This window comes from Papaver somniferum, chromosome 2 (genome assembly GCF_003573695.1).
Source record: "Papaver somniferum cultivar HN1 chromosome 2, ASM357369v1, whole genome shotgun sequence".
NCBI classification, from domain to species: Eukaryota; Viridiplantae; Streptophyta; class Magnoliopsida; order Ranunculales; family Papaveraceae; genus Papaver; species Papaver somniferum.
The window spans coordinates 203,177,120-203,203,302 of record NC_039359.1 but is presented as its reverse complement, the minus strand read 5'-3'; the positions used below and the strand labels follow the sequence as shown (position 1 = coordinate 203,203,302).

The 26,183-nt window shown below is 35.8% G+C and overlaps 3 protein-coding genes across 3 annotated transcripts; 1 reads left to right on the top strand and 2 right to left on the bottom strand.

Moving 5' to 3' along the window:
- Positions 1 to 6,672: 6,672 nt before the first annotated feature.
- Positions 6,673 to 9,592, bottom strand: LOC113352602. The gene is made up of 4 exons (XM_026596409.1): positions 9,460 to 9,592; positions 9,142 to 9,318; positions 8,695 to 9,060; positions 6,673 to 6,695 (listed from the first exon to the last, which is right to left on the bottom strand). Exons 1-4 carry the CDS (start codon positions 9,590 to 9,592, stop codon positions 6,673 to 6,675), a joined length of 699 nt encoding a protein of 232 aa, XP_026452194.1.
- A 380-nt stretch (positions 9,593 to 9,972) lies between these two features.
- On the top strand, positions 9,973 to 12,438 carry LOC113352601 (purple acid phosphatase 17-like). The gene is made up of 7 exons (XM_026596408.1): positions 9,973 to 10,147; positions 11,185 to 11,301; positions 11,390 to 11,497; positions 11,597 to 11,724; positions 11,819 to 11,947; positions 12,046 to 12,116; positions 12,222 to 12,438. Exons 1-7 carry the CDS (start codon positions 9,973 to 9,975, stop codon positions 12,436 to 12,438), a joined length of 945 nt encoding a protein of 314 aa, XP_026452193.1.
- A 931-nt stretch (positions 12,439 to 13,369) lies between these two features.
- On the bottom strand, positions 13,370 to 15,212 carry LOC113354397 (nucleolar protein 16-like). The gene is made up of 3 exons (XM_026597739.1): positions 14,849 to 15,212; positions 13,846 to 13,967; positions 13,370 to 13,754 (listed from the first exon to the last, which is right to left on the bottom strand). The coding sequence occupies exons 1-3, from the start codon at positions 15,186 to 15,188 to the stop codon at positions 13,638 to 13,640; spliced, it is 579 nt and encodes a 192-aa protein (XP_026453524.1). The 5' UTR covers positions 15,189 to 15,212; the 3' UTR covers positions 13,370 to 13,637.
- Positions 15,213 to 26,183: the final 10,971 nt, after the last annotated feature.

The following is a 26,183-nucleotide window of genomic DNA, read 5'->3' as shown; positions in this document are numbered from 1 at the left end:
GATATGTATTATCTGAATGAAAGGTGGATCTTAACTTCAAAGAATAACACAGTTGAGAACATAAATGATCGCATAATATTGTTGCTTCGAGGTGAAGAGTACACTTTTACGATCTCAGACTCAGTGGTTCATTGTCACGTAATTTTAACACGACCGGAGTAGTATTCACTCAGGAATATCTTAACACACAGGAAATTCGAGAAAGTCCCAACCATGTGCTTCATCTCAAGGTTGTTACCAAGATAGGAAAAAAGACATTAGGTGAGCAGATAATAACAGAAAAATATGCTGGTAATAATGTTTACATTCCAAAAATCATACTACATCCAACGGAATCAAATCTAACTTTTACTTTGAGAAGCATGCATTTTTCTTTGCAATGACTATACACAAGAGCAGTCGATCAAAAAAAAAAAAACTATACACAAGAGCCAAGGTCAGAGCATCCACCATGTGGGAATCTATATTTTTCGGAACCAATTTTCTCTCATGGACAACAGAGGTATTATTGTAAAGGTATTAAACAGCTTTTACAGATTTTTGCTGGGGACCAGCGTGTCCTAATCAGTTACTTTGTACTGCGCATATTTTATTTGCTCAAAGACTATAAAGAAACGCCCGCAGTACAGATTTTTATATTGTCTATTATGGTATATGATTAGTTGATTGGAAATTTATAAGTTAAAGTATTAGTGTTATATCATACTTCCGATGCAATCTTTGTTCTTATGGGAAGGCCAATTAAAGAATTCATGGTCTTTAGGTAGGAGGAGCTCCATAAGAAGGGTTAAAAATCATTTATCCTAATAACTACTACCTTCATCTATTATAGTGATATGTTTACAAAAGAAACCATTTAGTCTATTTTTGTGAAACTGATGGAGTAATATCAAAGAGAATTCTCGAAGAAATCTTGACATTGTTTGATGCTTTGCTGGCAAACTTATTTTTTCGATATACAATTTGTGGGATTGAACATGGATCAAACAGGTTCATGGTCTTGCAAGTCAATAATTATAATACTCTTTACCAAGACAAAGAGGAAATGAAGGAACTCAGTTACTTTACCAAAAGAAAGAGGAAACAAAAGAATGTTTTACGTCCAAGATGGCGATCGTTCCTTACATAAACATATATATCATTTTTAAGGTAGGACAAAAGAGGATGTTGAAGAATGATATTTTAGAAAAAGTCCCTTTTTGTTTCATTGTCTCTGTTGGAGTTTATATTTTTTTTGGTTTATTTTGGTTCATTTTATTTTCTTGCAGACCAACTGAGATACTTCGTTTTTATTAGGAGTATTAGTTTATTAGGAAAAATATCATGCTTATAGCTCCTGATTTGTTACCCTTTTTCATAATGTTATTTAATAACAAGCATCTAATATTTCACAAGCAAGATTCAGATCCGTGCATTGCACGGGTGAAAAATTAGTTTACTTAAAGAGAGATGATATCTAGCTTTTATTTTAAAGCGAGAATTGTAGTCTCGCCTGTGTATTTACTCTTCCACACACCTAGCCAATGTTAATAGCTGATGTAGCACCATTGTTATCGTTCCCTAGAACCATTCCAAATGACTTGGTCTTAGTGGAGGAGGCAAGGGGTTATTTCTACAGTCCCGCTACGTGACTTGGGGTAACGTAGTCTAGTGGTGAGGGGGGTAATTAGGATATGGGCGAGGATTGCTTCCTCGTTCAAGAGTGTTTTATTTATATACAACATTAAAGGTGGGCCCAAATCTGATATTAATATGTTTTATTCGTTTTTTCATCTTCCCCCTTAAAGGCCTTGACAAATAAAGCTCTCACATTAAACAGTGATGAACCCCTCGCTTCCTATTAGCCTAGAAATGCCTTTTCTAATGCAGAAGCTATGGTGAGGACACTTGACATAACTCTATTGGTTGTAATAATCAAAATTTGGTTACAATTTGGATACATAAAATACTTAACGGCGCGCGGGTTATAACCCCAAAAGGGTTATAACCCATCCACAAAAAACCCGTCCAAACAAAAATGACACAAGAACCCCAAATATCATAAACTGTCTAAACTACCCCAACCCAAAAGAACCGTCAAAACCAATTCCATTGATTTATTGCTTTATAACATTTCATAACGGGAAAAAAACACAAAAACTTCCGCTCTCTTCCGTATCTCCTTCAAAACCAACCCAGAAATTTCTCAGATCTGCTATAACTCCTTCATCCCGTAGCGAAATTCAAAACTGATTCTCGATTTCAACTTCTTATCTTCTTCGATGGTTATGTATTTCAACCATTGAAGCTATGACCTAAATCAATTCATTTTTCTGACCTAAATTGTCTAAAAACAACAAAAATCGCGAAGAAAAAAAATCGACAGGAGAAAAAGAAAGATGATAAACGAACTAAAACTGCGAAACCAGCTACAAAAGGTAAGAAATCTTATCATTATTCTTAAATTTTTTGATGTAACCAGATTTTTTGGGTTTTGGTTTCATTTGTTTTTTTGGGTTTTCAGTTTGATTTTAGGTTTCATCTGTTAGTTTTAGATTTCATTTGTTAAGTTTAGGTTTCAATTGAAAACTAATTTCAATTTTGGGTGTGTTTATTTCTTGTATATTCTGTTGGCCTTGTTTATTTCTTATTTCTTTTTAATGAAACCAAATTCGAGTTACATCATCTTCAGTTAATGGTGAAAAACATTTTTCTATTGTTGTTGGAGTAAACAAATGTTTGATGAAACCACATTTCATTTTCTGTTTCTTGATGAAACCAAAATTGGTTTCATCATTTTTTAGTTATTGGTTTACTTCTAAAGTTATTGTTTGTGGACCTAATTATGCTTATGGTTTCATCACCTATAATTGATTATGGTTTCATCATTTTTCAAGTGTATATCTTATGGTTTCATCACTTTTCAATTATGCACAGTTTCATCACTTTGTTCGTGCTTATGGTTTCATCATTTTTCAAGTGCAACCTTATGGTTTCATCATTATTATTTATTATTCTCTTATGGTTTACTTTTGGTTTCACAATAGGTAAAAAAAGAGATACAGAACCATACAGGTGTTCATTGCATCATTTGTGCAAGCTAGCAGTGAAAATTAAGGAGTTGATAAAAAACAAGCAACTGCATTTGAAAGCGCTTAAATCATGTCCATTCTGGCGTTTCTTTGAGCCGTTCTATGATGGCGTAATGAACGAAGAAGAGCTCATCAAAAATACAAAAGCAGTAATGATGTTTTTAAGTAGAATTGAAAATAGATATGATCGTAAGCGCTCGTATTGTTTCAAAGTAACAATATCAAGGGAAATGACTCTGCGGACCATTCCCGAACATTTTGCTGTGATTTTTGGTCTACAAATGGTGAATTATGTAGAAGCAGACAACATTGATGAAGAGTTGTTCAAAAAGGTGAACGTCTTCGTGGCTACGTATTTTAATGGAAATAAAAAGACGAGAAAAAGCGGTATTGAAAATTGTATGCTGGAAGCCGCAAAGGATGAAGCCAGAGCGGATGACTTTTTCAAGTTTTTCGTAATGTTTCTTTTGGTTTCAGTATTTGTCCCTAACAAATGTGGGCAAACTCTGGCAGCAAAGTACTTGTACATGGTGTTCGATATGAACAAGGTGTGTTGGCCGGAAGTCTCCCATGACTATCTACTTGATTCGATAATGACAAACAGAACAGACGTAGAAAACGTTATTGGTTGCGCCATATACCCTCTGGTAAGTTAAGATTTGTTCTTTTTTTCATAAGTTTAGTATTTTTTTTTCCGTATTAGTTGTCGATTAATAAGCGACTTGTTTTTGATGATTAATTTGAATACTGGTTTGTTTGTTTGTTTTTCCAGTATTGGTTGGCAGAGATGACAAAGATCACACAAAGAAAGGATGGGCTCGACAAGTATCCGAGGTTTTATAGATGGAACCTTAGCAACATCTGTCACCAAGTATTGTCTAGCTTCGAGGATCTTGACGACAAAAAATAACTTTGGTATGAGGTAAATATTTACTTGGAAGATTTACTTTTATGATGAAACCAATTTTGTTTTCATCAAAAATTCTAGCTGAATTTTTGTTTCTTAGATAACTTCGAGGTTCTTATATGATTAATTTGGTTAGTGTATCATGCCATGTTCGAAATCTTCGAAATCTTTTATGTTTGTTAGACAATATTCGAAATCTTCTATGTTTTACATATCATCCATGTCTCAATTATATATCTTTCCATGTTCCACCAATAAAGATTCACACCACAAGTGTAGCAACTCCTCATCTTGTACAGTCTATGCACTGATTAATTTGGTTAGTATAGTTTATGATGTTTCCAATGTAGGGAAGCATATATTATGACTCAGCCAATCATCCACCACTCAACCTACAAAATTTCCACTGATGAAACCAGTTTTGGATTTACTTTTTTGATGAAACCAGTTTTGGATTCATCAAATTTTTTAGCTGAAACCAATTTTTCTTGTGTACTGCAGGAGAATATTGGTCACCGAAAGGGATCATTCTTGCTTCAGTATGACAAAACAAAAATGCACTTGTCTGAGCCCGTAGATGAAGTGGAAATTGTTGTTGAAGATAATGTTCAACCTGAAGTGCCAGTTGGTGATAATGAAAATGAAGTGCCAGTTGAAGAAAATGTTGGTGCTTGCAGTGAAGCTAACTCCTACAAAACCAAATACCAATTTGCGCGAGCATTGATTGAAAAGCTTAGGACCAATACTAAAAATGTTCTTTCCGGATAAGAAGAATCACTGATGGCAAAATATGATGCCGAGGACAGGGAACAACCACCGGTATAAATCACTTACTTGAGACGTAAAAGAAAACACGCGGATGTTCCAATAGTACCTGAAGCGGTTTCGAACCGTGAAGAAGATGTTGAGGTAATATGTTAAATCTAGTTTTATTAGGTTGTTTTGAGCGTTGTTTGCTATGAAAATTCTTTTTTGATGGAACCAAAAATAGTTTCATTACATATGCATAATATTGTTGACTCTTAAATTTAAGAAACTTGTATGAGTTAAATTTAGGAGAAAGTTTAAATTTCTAACTTCTTTCATAAATTTCAGTTTATTGGTAGTCTTTCATAAACTTGTGTGGTATTATGTACCATTTCTGCCAGATTTGGTTTGTTATCGCCAGATTTGGTTTCATAAGTTCAAGTTAATGTTTGTTTCATCATTTTTTTTGATGCAACCAGATTTGGTTTCATCATTTTTTTGATGGAACCAGATTTGGTTTCATCATTTCAAGTTAATGTTTGTTTGATGAATTGGCCAGTTCTTTCTTTTCTTTCAGAAGTTTTAGATTTTTACAGCATTAGGTTTTGACACAGGAAGATGAAAAATAAAATGACTTAGATATCTTACTATTGCAGGTGATAACAAGGGATGTTAACATGATAGATGCAGCGACAGTGGATCGCATGATATAACAAGAAACAGTTTCGCTGTCTGGAGAAAGTTTTGAAATACGTGAAGATGCTGCTCAAACTCTTGAAAATTTTCTGATGGAACCAGAAAAGGATTCAACCCATGGAGAAATACAACAAGATGCGGGACATCAACACGAATCTGTAAAAGAGAAGGTCTTCTTCGTCAAAGCCAGTCACCGAGGAAGAACAAGAAGGAGATGGTACTGAGTTGACTCCGAATATTATCAGGGATATCAAGGTGGCAGAGCAGGTGGAATCTGAAATGCAAAAAGCTACTTCATCGAAGCCAGTCACCGAGGAAGAACAAGAAGGAGATGGTACTGAGTTGACTCCGAATACTATCGAGGATATCAAGGTGACAGAGCAGGTGGAATATGAAATGCAGAAAGTTACTTCGTCGATGCCAGACACCGAGGAAGAACAAGAAGGAGATGGTGCTGAGTTGACTCCGAATACTATCGAGGATATCAAGGTGGCCGAGCGGGTCGAATCTGAAATGGAGAAAGCTACTTCATCGAAGATAAATATTGAGCAAGAAGACAATGAAACTCAATTTGTAATTGATGAAGATGACATTCGGGAAATGGAATCCGAATACAATAAGAAAATTTGTTCGTCGTCAAAGCCAAATGTTGGAAGCGTATACTACTACTCAGCCGTAAAAATGGCGAAGGATTTACTTGAGTTAGAAAATGAACAACCTGGATTTAATTTACGACTGTCGCGGCGTGACAGTCAAGAGCAAGGACAGGAGAACTCACTGCTGAACAAAGGATGAGTAACATGGTTACTAGAATGAGGGAAGACAGAAGGAATTTGGGACCACCTATCAGAATGCAGGATTACAACACCAGTGTGAAAAAAAGAAGAACGGTAACAGTTCGTAAGTGCAAGGAGAACAAGGAGGTGCATGAAGTGCAAGGGGTGAAGTTGAAACCAGTTGATAACTTGAAGATCTTGAAGGTACTCAACAGAAATGAGAAACCCGTCGTGACCAATTTTTTCAGAAAGAACAATGAAAGGTAAGTGGGAAATAACTGATGAAACCAAGACTGGTTTCATCAAAATTTTGTTTCAAGTTATGCATTGTTTCTCCTTTTTTGATACATCATTGACTAGCTTTTTAAAAATAAAATTAACAGGTCAATGGCGTGGGAGCATTTAAATCTTCAATTACATATATCGGGAAAGAATATGGATAGTTTGATGAGAAAGGGTGATGTCGCAGGAGACATCATTGAGTTCTACATTTTGAAGCTGCAAAACAACATCAAAAAAATGAGTTGAAACAAGATGGTTCTCCAAAGTACCAGAGAGCTGTGTTTCTAAGCATATTTGCCTATGTAAGTTTACTCTGAAATTCTTTAATGTAATTTTCTTGGCAGAAAAAATAGTTGTGGAAAATAAAAAAATAATGTTGTTTGTATGGTTAATTTTGATGGAACCAATTTTGGTTTCATCGAACTTGCATGTTTGTAACTCATTAAGGAGTTGTTATCTGGTATTTTGCTTCAGACATGTCACTCATCAGGAAAGAAATGTGGTGATGTAATAGAAAGTTTCATCGATAACATGGATTATAGCGTGCGGTTTTTGTTCGTTCCGTTGCTGACATCACTCGGAAATATAAACCATTGGACATTGCTTAATTTTGATTTTGAAACCGGAGAACTTTATCACTACAAATCCTTGGAATCCACGGAATATGAATGCAGAAAAATTGCTGAAAGCATGAAACAACGTATAGTATCAGCATTTGCACAGCACGACGCAAAGCTCCCCTGTGATCAGCATACAAGTCAGCCAACAACATACCCTTTGCACAACCCTACATGTTGTGAACAAATGGGGTAAGTTATGTTTGGAAGTTTATAGTTTACATATGCATATGCTTGAAATCATTACATCACTTGTAAACAGTTGGAAACCGAATGCTTTACATACAACTACTAATATCAGAACACTCTCAGCTAGTCACTTTGTAACAATTGAGACTTTGGTTTTTCAGGAACGATTGTGGCCTGCATGTTTGCTATTACATGAAGAGCCTCTTGAAAGGCAACATGTCTACAGATGATATACGAGAAAAGGTGCATAATATGAAACCAAAATTGGCATTGAAGATACTCCTTGACAATATAGAATAATACTCGCATGTCGTGCCCGTCCTCTTGAACATTCAGTTTTAGTTGAAGTTTAAATTACTTTTGAAATGGTTATTGTAATGATGATACTCCTTGACATACAATTCTTCTTGCAGATTCAAGTTTTAGTTGAAGTTTAAAGTACTTGTGAAATGGTTACAGTTTATATAAAAAACGATTTCGTGCGATTTCAGTTGTGTTCCCTTTAAAGCTTATGTCTACATAAATATGATGTCTCATTTTTATAAAACAATATCCATAAATGATGTATCATATATTTGCGGCACCAATAAACAGTAGACAAAACACCATCTACCGTGTTGTCAAAAAATGTAGAAGAAAAAGTGACAGTAAAACAATGGTGAAACCAAAAAGGTTTCCACCAAAATATGATGAAACCTATTTTGGTTCCATCAAAAAATGATGAAACCTAATTCGGTTGCACCAAACTATAAAGGCCTGCAAAAATCCCGATAAACTTAATCAAACAAAAAATCTGACAAACTTAATCAAACTTATTTATTCTTAGACAAATTATAAAATGAAAACACCTGCAACACATTAACTTCTAAAACAAAAATCTGAAATAGTAGATGAAACACATATTGTAGTCTAAAAACGAAACTAAGAGTGAAATTCGATGACTTGTAGTCGAAATGACTACAAGTTCTCATGAAATCTGAAGAGAAGGGTATGTCCGTTATTATGGGTGGTCAAAACCTTGCAGGAACCACATGTTCTCATCTTCTTATTTGGAACTGAACCTGTATTAGGAATCCTCTTCTTCTTCGATGGACGTCCTGGCCGTGGTCCATTATTCTGACTAAAAACCATCGATTTCGGCGACACTATCACAGGCTTTTCAACTATGGGAACAGGATTGATTGCATGTTTATATGATTCTCGATAGAACTTTACTGTAAAGCAATGTTAAACATACTTGTAAGGATCTTCTCCATTCACCATGATACAACTGACAGCATGGGCACATGGGAAACCGTCAATACGCCAACGGTTGCAAGAAGATGTTCTTCTTTTCAAATCGGTCGTCTGTTTTAATGAAGCATGAACTTCAAACACATATTCCGACGACTTGGTGACTGGGTAGTTACATCCATGCATCTTGTTGTCGTGGAGCAGATCTTCATATTCTGGACATAGAGTTTGACGCAAATTCATTAAGTTTGCAGAGTCCTCGCGACGTTTACACATTTGGTCCATTAGCTTCACCCTGAACTCATCAACCATGACGGCTATAGACTTCTCTCTCTTTTCAACGACCGAACCATTGAAACTCTCAGAAATATTTGAACACAACCTACCATATCGTCGACCCTTGAAGAAAAAACTTTCCCATTTATCAACAGGAGCTCTACTTAGATAGTCTTGTAACTTCTGATTTTCAACTTCCCTCAACTTATCCCAATTCTCTGTAAATTCTTTATGAGTAGAAGCATACGCACATTTCTTAAACAGTCCTAATACATATTTGTTATAAACTTTTCAATTCTTTGGTAAGCATGTGTTGATATTGCATTCCATATGCCAGTAGCACCAACCATGAAAAGCCTCAGAAAATACAACAGGAATTTGAGTTACCAATCCAATACCTCGATCACTCACAAAAGTAAGCTTTGGTCGCAAAGGAGAAAGGACTTTCTTCAAATTTTCCAAAAACCATTTCCAGTTGGCTTCATTCTCCGATGATACCACACCATAAGCAAGAGGGTAGATTTCTGTAACATGAACAAAAAGCATAACACAAGCATAAGATGCGATGAAAACCAAAAATAAAAATGATGAAACCAAACATAAAAATGATGAAACCAAAAATAAAAAATGATGAAACCAACATAAAAAAATGATGAAAAGCTTACCATCATTTCCGGTTAGACTTGTTCCTGCCATCATATGACCAAGGTACTTGCTTTTCAAGTGGGCCGCATCAACGAATAATACAGGACGACAGAAGTTGAATCCACGACTACAAGCTTCAAAACAGATAAACATCCTTTGAAATTTTTGAGTCCCTTCTTCAACTTCCAAAACCACGTGAGATCCAGGATTGGTTTCAATCAACTTGTTTTTATACCAGTTCAAGAACATAAAAGATTTATCGTTCTCTCCCCATGTAGTATTCAGTGCATGCTTCTTCCCTGAGTATGCATAATAACGACTAACGTCAAAGTCGTATTCTCTCGTAAACTGTTCCATAATAAGCTTAGTTTTCTTATTAGGATCCTGTTTAATTTCATTAATAATCAAGCTACTAAATAGTTTCTTCGATATCTGTGGTGTGTTAACAAATCCACCAACACAAGTATGGTGATTATTTAGTTCCTTGATAATAAAGGACTTCCTACAACACCATCAACAGACACAGCATATAAATGCCAGTTACGTTTCTCCTCTTTCTTATTAGCACAACATGCACCAATCCTCAACTTCTCATTCCCGTATATCTTGAATTCATAAGGCAGCTGCGTGATACTTCTGTAAATCATAACGAACTTGTTGAACACCTCCCAGAAACAACTGTTCAACTCCTTGAAAAAGATGTAACCAGTGAGCAGATTTCAATGGTTCCTTAATTTTATATGGAACATCATAATCAATTCGTGGCTTATCAAAAGGTATAATTCCAGAACTTCGTGGCTGGTCATCAAAAGCTATAATTCCTGAACTTATTAAACCAGAACACTCAGCTTTGTGACTTACATGTAATTCCATAATTCCTTCTTTATTATACAGACTAAATAGAGCCAAAGATTGAAGATCAAAATCAGAATGAATGACCTTTTGCTGATCATCAACCATGTGAAAAATTTTCATTGAAGGAGGAGAGAATTCACACCAACTTGAGCATATACTAGTCTTCAAATTAGGAAAAGACTCTTGGAGGCCAATACGAAAATTTAAACAATCTTCTTTGTGACATACAACTACAAGAACAGAATCCATAATCTACAGAAAAAAAAAATGATGCAACCAAAAACAGTTTCACTAGATGTGAATATCAACAACAATAACAACAAAAAATTGAAAAACAGTTCCAAAGAGATGGAATCCTTCATAAGAACATCAACACAAACATAAAAAATCATATGCTAACATCAATTCAGTTTACTCGACAAGAGTGACTAGCAAATTCACAAAAACAAATCAAAAATCAACACAAAAAAAAGAGAATTGAATACCCGAAAAGTTGATTGATTCCTTGATGAATAATCCGAATACTACACACAAATTAATATGAAGACGAAGATGATCAACACGAAGTTGATTGATTGTTCGGCTGGATTCTTAAATTCGAGATTCAATTTCAACTTGAAAAGCGGAAATATGATTTCAGCTAAACTGAATTGCAACCAGATCTCGAATAAAACAACTATGTTTATCTTCTCTTTTCGAATAAACAACTGAATTTGATTCTTCTACGTATCTCGAATAAACAGATCTCAAAACTTGTAGCTTCTCTTCCGGTTCTTCAATCTAACCTAAAATTGATCTCTAAATCTTTGAATTGAAATTGGGAGAAGATGATGACGAATCTTTGAATTTAAACGAGATATGGAACTGAAAAAAAAAACGAAGAAAACTAGGAAAGAAGAATCATAATTTTTACGACAATGGACTAAAGAGTGTGGATGATCCTGCATTTAAAGAATCGTTTATGAACATCTACACAGCTCCAAGCTTGCAAAAGCAGTGGTATCTTGGTAATCATCTTCTCATGAGAACCAAAAATGAGGACCAAACCATATGTTGCATTTTGTTTTCATTTCTAAATTTTGAATGTTATTGCAGTGTTGGGGAACCATGATTATAAAGGTGATGTAGAAGCGCAATTATCACCTATGCTTCAAAAATTGGATAGCAGATGGCTTTGTTTGAAATCGTACATAGTTGATGCAGGTGAAAACCAAAATTTTCATTCTATATCTTGTATTAACTGTCTGCTAGCATTCTTCAATATTTCAAGTCATATGACTCTCTCTTTTGATGATATATTAGAAATCGTGGATTTTTTCTTCATCGATACAACTCCATTTGTGGAGAACTACCACAGCGAACCTGAAGCACATACATATGATTGGAGAGGCCTTACATCACGAAACGATTACATTCCAAAGTATCTAGAAGTACAAAATTATTGTCAAACAATTGCTCTCTTTTTAAATTTTTTTTTTTTGGAAAGTATCATTTTGAAGAATCTCGTTTTCTTGTTGTGATTAGGAATTAAGAACTGTTCTGAAAGAATCGGATGGAAAATGGAAGATAGTAGTTGGTCATCATACATTGAGAAGTGCTGGACAACATCGTGACACCAGGGAGCTTGTTGAACAACTTCTTCCAATTCTTGAGGTAATAAAATCAAGCATATTTGTCTAAAGAATCTGAATTCATTTGCTTGGACTATTTTGTGAATTATTATCTAATCTTGGCATGAAAACATACTTCAGGAAAACAGTGTGGATCTTTACATCAATGGACATGATCATTGCTTACAACACATCACTAGTACTACTAAAAGGCAAGTAGCATACTTACATTCAGCTTAAACCCAACTCATGACAATGAGACAATATGTAGTTAATTTCTTCTTCTAATACCAACTTTGCCTAATATATTGATGCAGGGATGGGAGACTAGATTTTGTTACAAGTGGAGGAGGGTCAAAAGCGTGGAATAACCATATTCAGAAAAACAAAGAAGGTTTGGAGTTCTACCATGATGGCCAGGGTTTTATATCCGTGGAACTCACACCAACTGTGGCTAAGATAGACTTCTATGATGTCTTTGGAGAAGTAATGTACCACTTCAATATGGAAAAGAACAACAGCTCCATTCATTAATCAATTAAGCATCTAAATTCCAGCAAGAACTCTTGCTTCTTCTATTGGAATTACTAAAATATATTACAGAAAGCACTTTTCAGTTATTTCATATATTTCAATTTAAAACAATCAGCCAGGTTAAGAACATCCAAACCACAAAAACAATTTTCCGCAATATTTAAATACTCCTCAATTTCAATAGAAATTTGGTTAAGATCCTGACTAAAATCTCTAGGATCATACTTTCTGTGTTGGCAATCTAGGTGCAGGCCCGCTAATAAGTGATCCGCATCCCTGTTAGTGTCTTTATATATGTGAGATGGCCTGATTCGATCAAAATTTCCTCTGAAGGGTAATAATCCTCTTCCATGTGAGCAACACTCCACGGTGGTTTTTAGGCTGCTGATTTTAAGAACAGTGGCAGAAGAACTGGACACAGCTGCAGCGGCTAAACAATCACCCACCTCATTACGAAATAACGGTTGCATAACCCCCTGAGTCATTTCATTTTGACCCTACAGAATCAACCATGAGTTCATCATCTGGTTTCTTTCAATTGCGTTTCCCTGCACTTGATTTTTGAAGATAAACACATTCCTGTTTTTGACATATAGCCATAGCATTTGGGGAATCCAACAGTTAAGCATCCTGAGTTTCGGATTACATGGACCTTCCGGTAGTACCACATCGTCTCATTTTTTTTCCTAGCCTTTAGATGCTTATGAGACTTGGCCAGTCAACAGGAGCATTATAAGCAATGAGATTGTAAGTAAGAGCATCCACTATCATGATGTTAAAATGGTATACATACCTCCTGACATTAGTTGAAGAACCACTGTAGTCAGTGAACACAAAAATGGTATATACCAAGATAGCTTTTGCACTTGGTGATTGTGGATGCTCTAAGCATCTTTAAGTGTGAAAATTCCAGACTGGTTAGCTCTTATGGTGCAAAAAAAAAATCCGGTTCGGCTAGAGGCAGCTCATAAATTCAATAGTTTACATGAAGCATCCAATTAAAGAAACTAGCATATATTGCCTTGATGATCATAATCATAATACATATTCATATGACATTTAGAAGCATAAGTAACTCGGACAAAATTTCAATACATTCTTTCCCTACTCAGAAGTTGTTTCTCATCAATGATATGAGGAACTGGCACAGCTACAAGAGTATTTTTTCCAAACACTTTCTGCTCCATTTTAAATTTTTATCAGCGGGTCAAGATCCTAGGATTCTTATCTTTAGAGACGTGATATCGTTTGCATAACTTCTCCAATGTTGCAACAGAGTGCTGCATTGAGTTCAACTTCGTATCCATGAACATGCTCTGTAAGATGCAAAGTTTCATCAGGGGCAGATTACTTGAGTGATAATCATTACAATCTAAGGGTATATAATAAGGAACAATTGTATAATACCTGGTAGTCCTCCCCATGTTTCTCAATCAGCCGACCAATATGAATCCTCTGTATGTTAGTCAATGGCTGCAACTGACCAGATGTTCCATCTCTACGCTTCTTCCCTAGTGCAGATTTCAAGTCTGTGAGGAATAAACCATATAGCAAATGTTATTAACTACTAACGAGAAAAACAAACTAATCTGATTGCAGAAGTAGAAGTAAAAATAACTATCGACCCATAAATTGAAACATCTCATACATCAGTCTATCTTTTCCTACCAAAACACACAAAATGACTGCAGTAACCATTACAACATGGGCAGAGCATGTATGTTGTTGTGAAAAATAAAAGTGCATTAAAGTCTAATCCAAACCATTACACTTGTTACAAAAATGCAAGTTCTGAAACCAAGGTATCATAACCATTGTGTTCATTTTCCAGTAATCACATCTGTGTGATACATTCCACAATAAATGACTGGCCTAACAACTACATCATCACGAGACCTAACTTGCATTTATAAATGAACCTGGTGAAGTCTTGCTATAGGATCCAACAATACTTTTCCTTCTTCTATAATACTAATTGTTAAATATCCTACATTACAGTTGTTGCTTTCATGTCAATGAATCAAATAAGCTTAGAGTTTCATATTGTTTACGTCGTTGGTACTTAGCACACAGTTATATCACTTACCAATGCTATACAACACCCTATCTACCTCTACACAATGCTACCTATTGTTAGCACTACTAAAACAGCATACAAATCGAAGTTCTGTCCAAAGTAAAATAAAATCAGCTTCAACAATCAAACCCATTATTCAACAGTAGCAAAATTTCACCTCTCCTAAACCAAGACATCAAATTTCCGACAACTAAATTAAAAAAAAAAAGTCCGTATAACCAAAACTTCATTATCTAATCAATATATAAGTTACTCATTCACTGATCAACATAAACCCTAATTTAATTTAATTATAAAAAATCATAATCAAATTAGAGTAGAGAAAAAACTGACCATCTTCTTCAAGGTCACTACCAGTATCAACAGGAACCTCAAATTCATCCAACGGTTCATCTCTCAATGATATCGGCAGTTGAAGTTGAGAACTTTGAATCTGATGAGGTGTACGACTACGTTTACCTAAAATATTAGGGTTTGATACAAACCCAAAAGCTTTGTAATTCTTAATAACACTAGCTTTATCATCCCACTTTGAATTGGTTGAATCAATTATAGACCGTAACTTTGGTGGTAAATTAAATGCTGGTTTGAATACATTTGGGTTTTTCTTTGGTAATCCAACACGTACTTTTGATTTTCTTGATGCTTTGAATTTTCTTCTTGAGCCTCCCATGTTTCGTTTCTGTTTTTCTCTATGGTTTTTCACACTCTTCAATTGCTAAATCTTTATAAACCCTAGTTAGAAGAACAGTATTATTCGGGCCGGGTGGATTTATTACAGTATAAAACTAAAATCAAAGCCCAGTTAGTTCAACGAGAACGTCTTTCTTGGGCTGCATTATCTTTTAGGGGGTTCGGTTGTTCATAGTGAAACCTATATAGACCCATTTTTCAGTTTTTCTTCACCGTGAAACCCACGCACAGAAAAGTTCAGACACGCACTCAATTTTCGTGAGAAAATTTCTCCCAAACCCATACAGGGGTTAGTCCACGAGTGAGTTTGGGGGAGTTTAATGTATTTTAGATCTTGGGGATTTTGAGGGAGTGTAAGAGAGTTTAGGGAGTTTGAGAGAGTTTGGTGTTTTGAGAGACTCCCAAAATCTCTACTCTTTCGAGAGATTTGAAGTCAGGCAAAAATACACTGTAAACTTCTTAGAACTCCCCAAAAAAACCCAACTCCCTAGCATTCTATTTTTTACCACTAACAGGGAGTTTAAGAACTTCTTTCAAACTCCCCCACGACTAACAGGGTTTTCTAGGGAGTCTGGGAGACTCAACTACACCCAACTCCCCAAACTCCCTTGAAGACTAACACCATGATAGTTTATAAAATTACATTTCTTCACGATTTCTTCTTCGGTTTCTTTTCTTTTTCTTCTTCTTCTCTACTGTGAATTTCTTTTCTTCTTCTTCTTCTCCTTCTTCTCGTATCTCATAGAGCTCCAGTTTTCACGGTTTTTCTAGGGCTTGAGAAAGCTTTTTTGGTTTCACCGTTTTTTGATCTTCTCCGGAGGATTAAAGATGGTGAATCCATCTAATGATCCACCCTATAAGTCTAAGAACATCTCTGAGTCCGTTGGTATTCGTGTTTTGTCACATATCAAATACAGAATCCATTTTTTATTAAAGTTCAACAATTTTTTGAGTCACGCAGGTGACATTTTCATCAGTTTAATGGAGGAGATGACTGAAGGGTTAAGACAGAGAAATTGAAGCTGAGAAGGAAATGAAGATTTGGTAGTCGATTTTGGAGAGTTTGGTTCGGGTTTGAATTCGTTTATGCTGCCAAGAGAAGCCAGTGAAGAAGACGAGTTCACTGCCATTGATTGATTGTGGAAGAACGGAGTATATAGTGTCTTGAATGAATGTGGTTTGTATATGGAATTGAATTGTGCAGGGAAGGAGATTGTGCAATTTTCAATATACAGCCAGTACACAGCCATTATCAAATTGCAAATGGCACACCCACTGTTTGACAGAATGCCTGAACGAGCAACTTTTCACTGCAAGTTCAGCCGTGACTGGTCTACTGCTCCAAGCTTGACAGGGCTCTTGTGATCGAATTTAGGAGAGTCTGTGAGGTATTTTAGGAGGGTACGACTCGATTTACAAGTTTAGAAGAACACGACACTATGGGAGAGAACAAGCCAAGGAATCAGTAAAGCAAGCTCTTGTTGCCAAGATTTTACGCCTGCGAGTTTTGAGTCGGATGACAGAGATACTCGATAATTGGCAGTGGTGTTGTTCAATGGGTTGATGGGTCCCGAAAATGGTTGCATAACACGTTATGCGGTTATTATTGTAGGTGTACGACAAGTTATGCAGCATTTGTTTTTTTGCATAACTTGCTATGTAGTCCAAAGAACGGTTGCGTAACATGTTATGCATCTACTTTTTTGTTAGTATTGAAACCAACAAAAAAAAAGGTTGTATAACTTGTCATGCACCTATAATAATATCAGCATAACATGTTATGCAGTCGTGAAAATGGATGCATAACCTGTTATGCATCCGAAAAGATGGCTGCATAATGTAGTATGCATCGAGAAAATTGTTGCACAATCTTTTATGCATCGAGAAAACAGATGCATAATCTGATATGCATTCGTAAATATGGATGCATAATGCATTATGCATCAATTTTTTATGTACGCACTAAAATCGACCAAAACAATGGCTACATAACTTGTTATAGATGCATAATTTTGTTATGCAGCCTAGAAAATGGTTGCATAATTCGTTATGCGTCTGCAGGATGTGTTATGCATCTTTTTTGGTGGCAGCATAATGGTTATGTATCAAGTTTTCGAAAATTTTGCCTAAAATGATGATCACCTCCGATTTTTTCGTGAAAAATCAAAAATTTGATATTGTTGTTTGTACTCGTTGCGTAGCCCTATTTAAAAGATTTCCAACGATATAAAATTTGTAGAATTCCAAGGCGCGGTTTTTTAGATATATTATATCCAAGTTGCGTTGCCAAGTATACCCCTGATGCATAACCCGTCATGCGGATGCATAATCCGTGATGCAGACATTTTTAATAATTTCATATAATTGTGGGTGTGACGGAACTAAAAATTAATTGTGGGCCTGACAATGAGAATTTTTTTTTTTTGGGCCTGCGCCTAATTTTCCCTTGTTCATATCTATCAAGTAGGGGTGAGCAATGGACGGACGGATGCGAATTAGGGTTACCCGCGTCCAATCCGTTAAGGTTGCGGATTTGAAAAATCCAACCGTGTCCGGCCCAATCACCCGCGGATTTGACATTCGCTGATCAACGGGTGATACGGACCGGATGGGAGATTAATCGCGGATAAACTTCTTCCTATACTTCTGGCACCATAATGAAATTCATTCGGAAAACCACCATAATGAAATTCATCACGATAACTGCGATGGCTATTTCCAAAACTTTGATTAAACTGGTGGCATTGGTTTAATTCTTCGAAATTGTGCAGGTACCAATCTCTCAGCAAAGTGAATCCACCTAGGAGCGATGGAAATTGCGGAACAAGAAGAATGCTATGGACTTTGGGAGGCAGTCAAGTGGGCAGAAAACCAAAAGCTGGAGAAAGTGCTATTTGAATTGGATTGCAAAGTTGTAGCTGATGATGTTAATAAGGAAGACTACTCCATAGAATGGAGACTCCTAAATTTTGTTAAAGATATTAGGTTGTTTTTTAAAGAAAATTCTTCCTGGCAATGTTATTATGTGCCAAAGGAAAGAAATAACGTAGCTGATGCAATTTCCAAGCTAGGTAGAGTAAATAAGCTTAACCAGATTTGGGATGACTATCTTCCATATGAAATTTTACCTCCTCTGTACGGGGATGCTCATCATGTAACAGTTTCCTGATCTTTTGTTAATAAAATTTTCTTTGTTCACAAAAAAGAAAAAAGAAAAAAACTCATCACGATAAACTTCTTCTTCTGCTTCTGGCACTAACATTTTCTTTTTCAGAATGTAACTACTTTGGATTTTCAAGGTCCTGAATCCCGATAGTTGGGAATATCGATACTCTTTGGAAATGATTATTCATGAATTGTCTCTAACTGTTGAAGAGCAGTCACATTAGATGGAGTAAACAAATTAATATTTTTGTTTATGACAACGGATCTACTGAAACCAAATTTCCAAGGCTGAAGATTACATGCTTCCATGTAGTTGTGATAGTAAGATTTTCTAATCGTAATTTTCATAGAGGCAATAAGGTAGTACCATGTTCTTGTATCTCATTTGAACCCAGTACCATTTCATCAAGGTTCTATTTATCCTTAATAATTCTACTATTTTTTTTACTGCCCTACGGTACGGGTGAATCCGCGTATTTCAAAGTCCAACCACAACCAAACCCCTAAAAATGCGGATTTGAGAATTTCACCCGTGTCCGGCCCATAGATCTTGTGGATTGGGTTTCACCCGCAATTTTACGGATGAAATCTGCGATTCCAGACTTTTTTCTCACCCCTAATCTATGTGACAAACAAAATGTCTGTCACATCCGGGACATTTGACCAGGGGTGAGAAAAACATCCAAAGCTGTGAATTCTACCTGGACCAACCTGTATTTTGACGGGAGGACACTCGATCCGACTCACAGAAGAGTGGATGCGGGAGAATTTTTAAAACCCGTCGTCTTAACGGGTTAGAGGAGAGTGGAATATCACCCATATGTTGAACACTCAACCCTAAAAATATTGTTGGTATTATATTTATTGATTCATATACTTTCCTATTGATAAGGGCGTAGTCTTTTATTCTGTTCTCTACTTTCCTTATTCACCATTTCCTTCCCATGCTTTTTTTTATGATTTTTTTTGTTAATCCTATATTAGATCTTCATTTATTTCGTTGGAAGTCCTCGAAGATATACTATAAGTATCAAATTTGGATTGACGAACGTCGTTATAATTTGAATATTTTATCGATCGTCAGAATGAGGTTACTTTACAATCTTGTTAAGTTGTAATTGCTTAAACTTATGTAATCTATGTTTCAAAATTAAGTTACATTACTCTTGTTAAATATTTACTTATTTTATTATCTTAAATCTACAAATCCACTTGTATCCAATCCGCTCATTCGCTTATCCGTGGGTGTCAAACCCAATAAATAATGTATTTGACGTGGGTGAAAATCTCAAATTCGTCATTTAGATGGACTAGACATTGATACCGAATCCTCATCCACCCATTCTCTGCTCACCCTAATATTGGTAAGAAAATTCTTGTGATTCTCCTAATGCCCGCCTTAGAAAATGAAATTTCTTTCTCCCAAAAAAACTTAAACTCAGATCTGAGCAGACCAACCACCATTTCATACCTTATAACCTTGTTTCACTTGTTTTTGCAATTTTTCTTAGTTTTTATTAATCGTCGGTATTGTTCTTATATTTTCTAGGTTTGGTTGGTTGCATCTTTGCATGATTAGTTTATGCATTGTGATCTGATGAAGAGAGGGAATTAAGGCATTAAATATTTTTCAGTTCTGATTTCCTACCAAGTCACAACAACAACATCTTCTCCGGCAACTATTTGTTCTGATTTCAACTATATTTATGTATTAGGTTTATCTACTTGTTCTAATTTTAGCAACGTCTCTTTTCAGTACCAAATATAGGAGGTTGAGTCTAGATATGAATCTCTGTTAACTATATCATGTGATCCTTTCTCTAGCGATGATATTTTAGTATTGTTATGGTGTGGTGTATCTTTGCTCATTGGTAATGCTCTTAGTAACAACAAATTCGACCATATCTTTTTCCGGTGGGTAATTAAGTTATGACGTATACTCTGGAGCAAATTTGGTTATTTAGCATCTCTTCAGATAGATTTCAAAAAATTGTTTTAGCTTTAGGATTAATACTTACTTGTTTTGTTCTATAATTAAGAGGTTGATTCTAGTATCAATCATAGCTAAGGAAACGGAGGAAACAACATCAACATCAAGATCATCAACAAGTACATCAACTACAACAAATGTGACAAAGACTTCAACGTCAATTCAGACAGTTTCATCCCTATCCAGACCACAAGAGACTGATTCAGAAAGCCACTTTACTCTAGCTACTACTCAAAATACTGCTTTTCAGATTTAGTTATAAGGATTTGTTACTATGAAAACCTTAGTTCATGTAAGCTAGGCTAATATGTTTCTGAAATCTTGAGGTTGGATCTGTTCCAACCACTGCTTTGTGCAGTCAGACAAATTAGTTTCGTTTCAAAATATTTAGGCCATGTGATACGATATGGTCCTCTCGAAATTATGGAATGACTCGTAACTCTGTAAAATTAGGATAGATAGTCAATAATTGGTTGAGATACAACGGATTTGATGATCGTATAATGATCTTGTAAGTTTTTTCGATTTTCAAAATCAGTTATATTGTGTACCACTTTTAGGTTTTTCATCTTTTATGAAGAAAAAAAAAGACAAATTCTCTATAAAATAAAAAATAAATAAAATGGTAAAGCCATAAATTGAAATCAATTGCAACTTTGAAAAGAGGTGCATGATTATGAACATATGTGATCTAAGAGGTATGCGTTCGAATATTATTTTGAAAATATGTCATTTCAAAATTACACTCAAGGTTTTATATTAACCATAATAATAATACTTATAAAAGACGCATACCATCTTGGATTGGATGAAATGACTAAGTAGGAATCTGATAATTTCGAATTAGACCGTGATCAAAAAGTGGAAAGTGCTTTGAATAGAGCACATGACAATATAGGAGAGGATGGTAATATTGATGGTAAAAGGATTCTAAAAAATACCAATAATAATAATCTTCATGATTTGGACTTAATGAGTCAAGTGGGAACAAATTAAGAAAGAATGTTAATAAATGGTAACAGGGAGTCAAATCATTTTTGTCATAACTCCCAAAATCACTTCCAAAATAATTTCCAATCCCAAAATCTTAATCATGTTAAGGATCACAATAATTGTGATGCGAACTCTTCTCAGGAAACTAGATATCTTCCCAATCTGATTAATAAGGTCACTAAATATATGTGCGTCTGAGGATATGAAAGGGGTAGAGATTGATGTGATTCAAGATAGAGCTATTGCAGCTCATGATCCTAACCCTAGTAATCAGAGGAAGGTTGCAGTTCATATGTACTCTAGTAGTATAATTTTTTTCAATTAGGGATTATGGAGTTAATTGGAAACTATGCAATCTAGAACAAGATGTTAATGGTAATGCAGAATCAAACCAAATTTTCTCCAATTACAAATACCACTACCAAAATAATTTCCAATCCCAGAATCTTATTCCAAATACCACTCCTAAAATAATTTCCAATCCCAGAATCTTATTTCTACTAAGTATCACAATAATTTTGATGCGAGCTCTTTTAAGGAAACTGAATATATTCCCAATATGATTAATAAGGTCATTGAATATACGCGCATCTAAGGATATATAAGGGGTAGAGACGGACGTGACTGGAGATAGAGCTTTTGCACCTCATGATCCTAACCCTGGTAAGTAAAGGAGCGCTGCAATTCAGGTCTCTAGTAATACAAATTATTTTAATTTTCCCTTTGTAATAATTGTTATTCACAAATTGTTGCAATTTTCATTATTCCACGAACTGCATTTGTGTTTTTTATTATCCTTAGTAATGAACCCTACAAGATCATAACTAAGCGTTTAACAAATAAACTATAAAGTAATGGATGATCATTAGCCTATGTCAAGTTTCCTTATTATCTTGTAGGAAAATAAAAAATAACATTATTCTTTCTCATGAAGTTATGGATATGAGGAAGGTTAAAGCTAAGAAATGTCTTATGGGTATCAGAGTTGATCTGTCAGAGATATTTGGTAGAATTAATGGGATTTTCTGGTATTATTCTTAGGAGGTTTGGATTTCATGATGATTGGTGCAACATCATATATGAATGAGTTTCTACTATTTCAACTTCTGTTCTCTTGAATGGCTCTCCGGATGAGGTATTTTAGCATATAAGGGATCTTAGACAGTATTAAAGCATCACTCGGTCAAACTCACAATTTTTTGTATGTCAAGTTAGAAAAAGTGAGGGTCTATCAACCACACTCAATATTTCTCTTAGCAATCTGTATGGACTAACTCAAATATACTTTCAAGAGAATCAACTAGTCAGTCAGACTCATCTTAAGAAAAGTATATCAAAGAGTTATATCTCCATTTCTCAATTCAATCTGCAATCAAACAAATAGGAATTTGCGAGCCCGATTGACCAAAGGTTGGATTCACAATTGATTGAACTTACACACAACCTGTGATATTTCAATTATATAAACAAATATAATGCGAAAAAGAAAAAACACAGACACCAGAAGTTTTGTTAACGAGGAACCGCAAATGCAGAAAAACCTTAGGATCTAGTCCAGATTTGAACACCACACTGTATTAAGCAGCTACAGACACTAGCCTACTCCAAGTTAACTTCAGACTGGAATGTAGTTGAGCCCTAATTAATATCACACTGATCAAGGTACAATCGCGTTCCTTACGCCTCTAGAACCATGCTGGATTATGCGCACTTGATTCCCTTAGCTGATCTCACCTACAACTAAGAGTTTTTACGACCCAAAGTCGAAGACTTGATAAACCAATCTGTCTCACACAGAAAAGTCTATTGATTAGATAAATTTGCCTCCCACGGATAAACCTATAAGTTTTGTTCCGTCTTTTGATAAATAAATGTGAACAGGAACCAATTGGTATATCGGACTTATATTCCCGAAGAACATCCTAGTATTTTCAATCACCTCACAATAATATTAATCGATTAACGAAACAAGATATTGTGGAATCACAAACGATGAGACAAAAGTGTTTGTGACTACTTTTATATCTTGCCTATCAGAGATATAAATCTCAAGCCAATCTTACGATTATACTCAATCATGATAGAAAACAACAAGATCATATCACGCAACTACAGAGAAAATAGTTGGGTCTGGCTTCACAATCCCAATGAAGTCTTTAAGTCGTTAACCTACAGGGTTTCGTGAAAAACCTAAGGTTAAAGGAAAATCGACTATAGTTGCAACTAGTATCACATAGGAGCTAGGTGTGGAGATTAGGTTTCTCAGTTGCTAGAGTTCTCCTTTATATAGTCTTCAAATCAGGGTTTGCAATAAATGCTACCTTGGTAATAAAGCATTCAATACTCACAGTTATATGAAAACATGATTAGACTCAAGCTAATATCTTTCAACTGTTAGATCGAACTTAGGTTGTTATACACTGTGGATGAGGAAAAACGGTTTGCTGGTTTTTTAGGAAAATGAAGAGTCGAGCGTGCGGACGTGACTCCTCGGCCGAGCAAACTGTTGAACCTCACACAGATGCACTTCAAAGGGAGTGCTTAGATTCGAGAGATCAATCTGTAGGACTCCGGCCTAAACCAAGTCAATGGATGTTCCAGAGTCAATTCGGTCACAAAGAGGGAGATTGGTTGATCTGTAGGAGGGAAGCTGAGAATTGTATGGATCAATGATGATCAAGAATTGTGGATGCGTTGAAGGTTTCTGCAAATTGATGAACTGCTGAAGTTGAGTTCCGTGATTAAGTTTTAATCGAGTTATTGACGAATGATGATAATGATCGGTTGTCCTCGATTTGGACTTATTTATATTGCAAGAATGATGAACATCCTGATCCCTGTAAGTGTGACGGTTTCTTGAGTGAAAGAGTGGGAAAGTGGAAGATCGTGGTGAAACCAGTTACATGTCGTGTGAAGACTTGGTTAACCGTACACCCACTACTTTGCTAACTCCTTCAACCATTGCACGACTTACTCACATTCTCATCGTGGATGAATCCACGTGTTGTAGGCCGCCAGACCAAAATCCTAATTGATATCCCCCATTTGTGACGTGATTGATGTCCCACGAATCGTGGAGTCTGCATGATAGACGTGTATTAAATTAGCCACGTTGACTGATTTAGACAATGAGTCTAGGTTTTGTTGAATTGAGCATGAATGACGAATTGCTCAGTGGAACATTCGAGTAACTGAGCAAGTATTGCTCGACGAATTACTGGATATCGATGGTTGGATCAATATTGGAGCAATTGAGCAAGTATTGTGAATTACTGAATATTGATAGTTGGGAAATTGAGAAAGTATTGCTCAATTCGACGAATTACTGAATATTCATAATTGGATCAATATTCGAGCTGTTGAGCAAGTATTGCTCAATTCGACGGATTACTGATAAATTACTGAATATTGATAATTGGATCAATATTCGAGCAATTGAGCAAGTATTGCTCAATTCGACGAATTATTTATTGGTGACGTGACCCAATAAAATATTAATTAAAATATTGGTATATCACCAAATATTATATAATTAATCCGCGTGTTGTTTGCTGGATCAGCATAAATTTATTCAGTGTTTGAACATGCTCAGAATGATGATTTGTTGAGCGTTTGTTCAAAACCCTAGTTTTTGATCAATTGTTCGTTAATTGGTGGATCGCTGAAAATAGGTCAAGTGAGAGAGGACCGACCACATGGAATTATGGACGTCCATGTGGTCCTCGAGCGCTTGAGTGAGCATGCAACAGAGTTGGTGAAATAATGATGATTAAATGATGGTTTCATCATTTAGTGAAATAGTGCTCGTATGAGCATTAGGTAATAAAACCTAATTTATGGAGGAGTGAGGGACCGGCCAAGAAGGCATGGAACCGTCCCTTGAGGGTGTGGTACCAGATGATGGTCGATTGAGCAAATCCCAAGTTGTTTGGAAATATTTTGGACCCAATATGAGCAATTGCACAAATTAAGTAAAAATTGTGAAAACGTGTGGGACCGGCTCGTTACAAGCCTTAGAGCCGACCTTGGTCTGTCAAGGGAGCATGCTCGTGTCACCATAGTACCCTTGTCTCAGTCCTGAGAGTTTTCGACATTTTTTGATGTGTTTTCGAGCAATATCTTGGATTTTCAGAAGAGTTCGATCTTTGACTGAAATTCTCGATTTTGCTCGAATGAGCAAGTAGAACCTTGCCCGCTTGATTAAAATTTCGTGGATATTAAAATAATAATATTTTAATATATTTTTGTGATTAGCTTTGTCGGTCATGTGACCACGTTAACTTTTGGCATTTTCATGGTTTGCGCAATATTTGAGAAAATATGGTTTTTGCTGAAACAGGGAAGTTTCATGAGATGAGAGAAATAAAAATTTATGAAAGATCATGGATTGCAAAGTGTGGGACCGGCCATGGCTAGGGATGGCCGGCCGGCTAAGTTTCCCGGTCCCGCGACACCTTTCCCTATTTTATATTATTATTTTTCATGAAACCATGAAAATATGGAGAAACCATGAGTTTTGTGCAAACAAGGAAAGTTGCTAGAATAGAGGAGTTTTCATGAGTTCATGAAAATAACAAAAATAAGGAAACTAATGGAAGAGGCATGGGACCGTTCACGGCTAAGGAACGGTCGGCCGGCCGGTGGGCCCGACCCATGGGCGCCTCTTCATTATTTTATCTCTCCCATTCCGTGTAGGATTCCCCATTCGTCCATATTTGGATGCTCGTACGCGCATTCGGGTGCTCAGTCGTGCATCATCGTCGAGTACACTTGCACCATTTTATTGGGGATTACTCAATGATGGTCCAGATGCCCGGTTGTTGAGTA

Bases quoted from the DNA above. Each gene is read 5' to 3' on its own strand.
- LOC113352602 (XM_026596409.1), bottom strand. From the start codon at position 9,592: ATGTTTATCTGTTTTGAAGCTTGTAGTCGTGGATTCAACTTCTGTCGT. The intron at 9,319-9,459 runs GTAAGCTTTTCA...TTCATGTTACAG, and splicing joins AAGTCTAACCGGAAATGATG to AAATCTACCCTCTTGCTTAT. The intron at 9,061-9,141 runs GTTGGTGCTACT...AATATGTATTAG, and splicing joins ATTTTCTGAGGCTTTTCATG to GACTGTTTAAGAAATGTGCG.
- LOC113352601 (XM_026596408.1), top strand. From the start codon at position 9,973: ATGCCAGTTACGTTTCTCCTCTTTCTTATTAGCACAACATGCACCAAT. The intron at 11,725-11,818 runs GTACAAAATTAT...TGTTGTGATTAG, and splicing joins ACATTCCAAAGTATCTAGAA to GAATTAAGAACTGTTCTGAA. The intron at 12,117-12,221 runs GCAAGTAGCATA...ATATTGATGCAG, and splicing joins ATCACTAGTACTACTAAAAG to GGATGGGAGACTAGATTTTG.
- LOC113354397 (XM_026597739.1), bottom strand. From the start codon at position 15,188: ATGGGAGGCTCAAGAAGAAAATTCAAAGCATCAAGAAAATCAAAAGTA. The intron at 13,968-14,848 runs GTCAGTTTTTTC...TATTCCTCACAG, and splicing joins TAGTGACCTTGAAGAAGATG to ACTTGAAATCTGCACTAGGG. The intron at 13,755-13,845 runs GTATTATACAAT...TGCATCTTACAG, and splicing joins AACATGGGGAGGACTACCAG to AGCATGTTCATGGATACGAA.